Source organism: Anarrhichthys ocellatus, unplaced genomic scaffold, assembly GCF_004355925.1.
Source record: "Anarrhichthys ocellatus isolate YVR2014 unplaced genomic scaffold, GSC_Weel_1.0 scaffold5802, whole genome shotgun sequence".
Taxonomy (NCBI): domain Eukaryota; kingdom Metazoa; phylum Chordata; class Actinopteri; order Perciformes; family Anarhichadidae; genus Anarrhichthys; species Anarrhichthys ocellatus.
Window position 1 is genome coordinate 1 of NW_022285776.1, and position 3,769 is coordinate 3,769.

The window sequence follows — 3,769 nt, forward strand, 5'->3', positions numbered from 1 at the left end:
TGTGATGTTGCTCGTCAGGTGTGCAGACCCGTTGTTGTCTGGTTGGTCAACAGGTGAGTTCCTCCAGCAGTCTCTGTTTTCACAGTGACTCCTGAGCCAAGCTTGTTAATCCAAACTCTCTTCTTTTAATCCAATTGAGCAGCAGTAGAGGCGGTGATTCGGAGGTGGTGTTCTAGTCTGGATCACATTATCAGACGGGATCTCCAGGATCCTCCACGGTTCTTTGGACCTGGGCCGATCCAGTTTGATGGTGAGATGAATATTCTCCTGGTTCTTGTTACTCTCCGGATGTCTTAAGGGCAGCAGCAGAAAGTCTGAGCTGCTCCGTCACCTCCCAACCTGAGAGGAGGCGCAAGAACCCTCTGAGCCAATCAGAGCAGCTTATCTCTGACCAGGTGACTTCTGGCCCAATGACAGGAAGGCAGCAGATTAACTTGTTAACATGACGCCGAATGTCTTGATAGACGACCTGCAACATGTTGAGCAACTGCAACATGTTGAGCAACTGCAACATTTTGAGCAACTACAACTGCAACATGTTCAGCAACTGTAACTAACAGCAACATGTTCAGCAACTGTAACAGCAACATGTTCAGCAACTGTAACAGCAACATGTTCAGCAACTGTAACATGTTGAGCAACTGCAATATGTTGAGCAACTGTAACTGCAACATGTTGAGCAACTGCAACATGTTCAGCAACTGTAACTAACAGCAACATGTTCAGCAACTGTAACAGCAACATGTTCAGCAACTGTAACATGTTGAGGAACTGTAACTGCAACATGTTCAGGAACATGTTCAGCAACTGTAACAGCAACATGTTCAGCAACTGTAACATGTTGAGGAACTGTAACTGCAACATGTTCAGCAACTGTAACTGCAACATGTTCAGCAACTGTAACAGCAACATGTTCAGCAACTGTAACATGTTCAGCAACTGCAACAAGTTCAGCAACTGCAACTAACGGCAACATGTTGGGCAACTGTAACAGCAACATGTTCAGCAACTGTAACATGTTGAGGAACTGTAACTGCAACATGTTCAGCAACTGTAACATGTTCAGCAACTGTAACAGCAACATGTTCAGCAACTGTAACATGTTCAGCAACTGCAACAAGTTCAGAAACTGCAACTAACGGCAACATGTTGGGCAACTGTAACAGCAACATGTTCAGCAACTGTAACTAACAGCAACATGTTAAGCAGCTGTAGAAGACGTGCAGGGAAACACAGAGCTCAGCCGTAAGAGGATTATCATGCTGAGCTAATTATTGCCAGAGAGAGAACACAAAGTCACTGTGGTGTTGGGAAAACGTAAGGAACCTGAGGAACGTTTGTCCTATTTGTGTCATGTAATATAATATAACAACACAGTAAGATGAAAGCTCTCTACTCTGCATGTAGCCACCTAGCATCTTTTAGCTAACACTTAGCATGTAGCCGCCGAGCCTCATTTAGCTTGCAGTTAGTATGTAACCACGTAGATATGCATGCAGGAAGTCAACTCTACCATCCCCCTTCAGCACAAAGCCCCACAAGAAACAGAAGATGGCCGTCAACTGATGTAAACACACACTAAATCTAATAAGCAGGGAACACAGTGGTTGGCTCCTCTAGTATCTTTGTTTAAAACTAAAAAGAAACAATTATACAAAAAGGAACCTTTACACAAACATTTGATAGAACATGCAATGTAAAAGTAATGATCTATCTTTCGAGACCACCGTCCCCTCCAGCAGATAACACATGTTTAACCATTATCTCACACACCTTTGATTTAATGCTATGACCTAAAAAAAATACATCATGTTTCTACAAGTTCACTCTTAAAATCATGCTTTTAAACATATTTAAAACAGGAAAGAAAGAGAGCCTCCCAAATCAGTCACCAAACAAAGGCTGGCCTTGAGGCTGATCAGCTGCTCTCTCAGGTTTGTCTGAGTTCAGGAGGAAAGGTGAACCTCCCACCCCATTGTATGGTATGCCCCCTGTTGCCTGGGTCCTAATGGTAGGCTGCCTGTTACCTGCCCGCAGTATTTGAACGTGAAAAAAGGCGCGTTCGATATGCGGATCCGCCTGGTGTCCGCAGTGAGTCCGCTGTTTGACGGTGCCCGTATCCTGTGCGTATGGCCAAACTGAGTGATCCGCCCTGGAGTCACCTGCTATTTGGGTAGTGACAGTTTACATCAACAGAACGAGAAGCAACAACAACAAGTGAAAACAACAACAGTAAGAACGTCGTCTGACCTCTCAGAGCTCCATTAAAACATGTTCCTTCATTAGCAAGAATACACATTGTAGTTTATTTTCATAAAGAAAGACATGAAGTCATTCATAACACATGGAACAAAGTTCTTCATTAAACCACAGCTCCCAGTAACGTTCAGGTTGGACTCAGCTGATCTGGAGTCAGTCTCCCTCATTGAATCAGACTGAAGGTTAAAAGTCTACAGACCTGCAACAAGTCATCGATAAATAAATCAAACAATCAGCAACTATTTTAATAATTGATTACAAAAGACTCTTAAACTGAATTTCGGACTCTTTTACAGACCAAACCAAAATATTTTTATTTGTTATTATTATAACAAATAGAAATATTCTATATATCTATATATAAATATTTATAATACAATACGTTGAACATCTTTGTCAGGCGGTTTGTAGTCAGTGACAATGTGAACTGGAAGTCTCTTCCTAATGAGTCAGATCTGAACCACTCACAGCTTCACTTCCTGTATCAGTGGCAGCGTGTTGCGTCATGTGCCGCCTCATGTTCGATACCTGCGTGAAGTTCTTTTCACAGACGGAGCAGCTGAAGGGTTTCTCTCGGGTCTCTACCGTGTGCTGAGCCATGTGGCGCTTCAGGTTCCCTCCTTGTGTGAATCTGATGCCGCAGACGGAGCAGCTGAAGGGTTTCTCTCCCGAATGAGTTCTCAGGTGTTTCTTCAGAGCTCCGCTTGCAGCGAAGCCTTTAGCGCACACGGAGCAGCTAAACGGTTTCTCTCCCGTGTGAATTCTCATGTGAGCCTTCAGGTTGTGCTTGTGATGGAATGTGTTCCCACACTGGCGGCACCGAAACGGTTTCTCTCCCACTTCCACCGAGTTCTCCTCCACTTGGCTCTCGTCGAGCTCGGACTGCTCGCTGCCACACTTGTGTCGTCTGAACCCTGAAAGCCATGTGAACTTTTTGTCACAGATGTTGCAACTGAACTGTTTCTGTCCCGTGTGGACGGCCGTGTGCTGAGTCATGTGAACCTTTTGTGTGAAACCTTTGGCACAGAAGGGGCAGCTGAATGGTCTCTCTCCGGTGTGAAGCCTCTCGTGAGTCTTCAGATTCACCATCCGGCCAAATCGCTTCCCGCACTGAGAGCAGCTAAACGGTTTCTCTCCGGTGTGACTTGTCATGTGACCCAGCAGCGACCTCTTACAGCCGAATGTTTTCCCACAGTGAGAGCAGCTGAATGGTCTCTCTCCGGTGTGGATCCTTACGTGAGTTTGCAGATGTTCCTTTCGGCCAAATATTTTCCCGCAGTCGGAGCAGCTGAATGACTTCTTAACGGTATTACATCCTGAGTTTAAACCCGACTGAGGTTCTCTGCTCTCCGTCCCGTCAACATCACTGAACTCATCCTTGAATTCAGAGTCTCCAATCTCCTCATCAGTATCTGGTTCTGGATGTCTATCTGGATCTGAGTTCCTGTCTGGTTCTGGTCCTCCACAGTCCTCTCCATCAGCTTCTGTTTCCATCTGTTCAGTTTGTCTT

At 45.1% G+C, this 3,769-nt stretch overlaps 1 protein-coding gene across 1 annotated transcript; it reads right to left on the reverse strand.

The window, feature by feature from the left end:
- Nucleotides 1-7: 7 nt before the first annotated feature.
- LOC116380009 (gastrula zinc finger protein XlCGF8.2DB-like) lies at nt 8-3,719 on the reverse strand (the record flags this gene model as incomplete). The annotated part of the gene is made up of 1 exon (XM_031841962.1): nt 8-3,719. A coding segment is annotated over one exon (1,019 nt), but the record flags the coding sequence as incomplete, so codon positions are not given.
- Between the last annotated feature and the right edge of the window lie 50 nt (nt 3,720-3,769).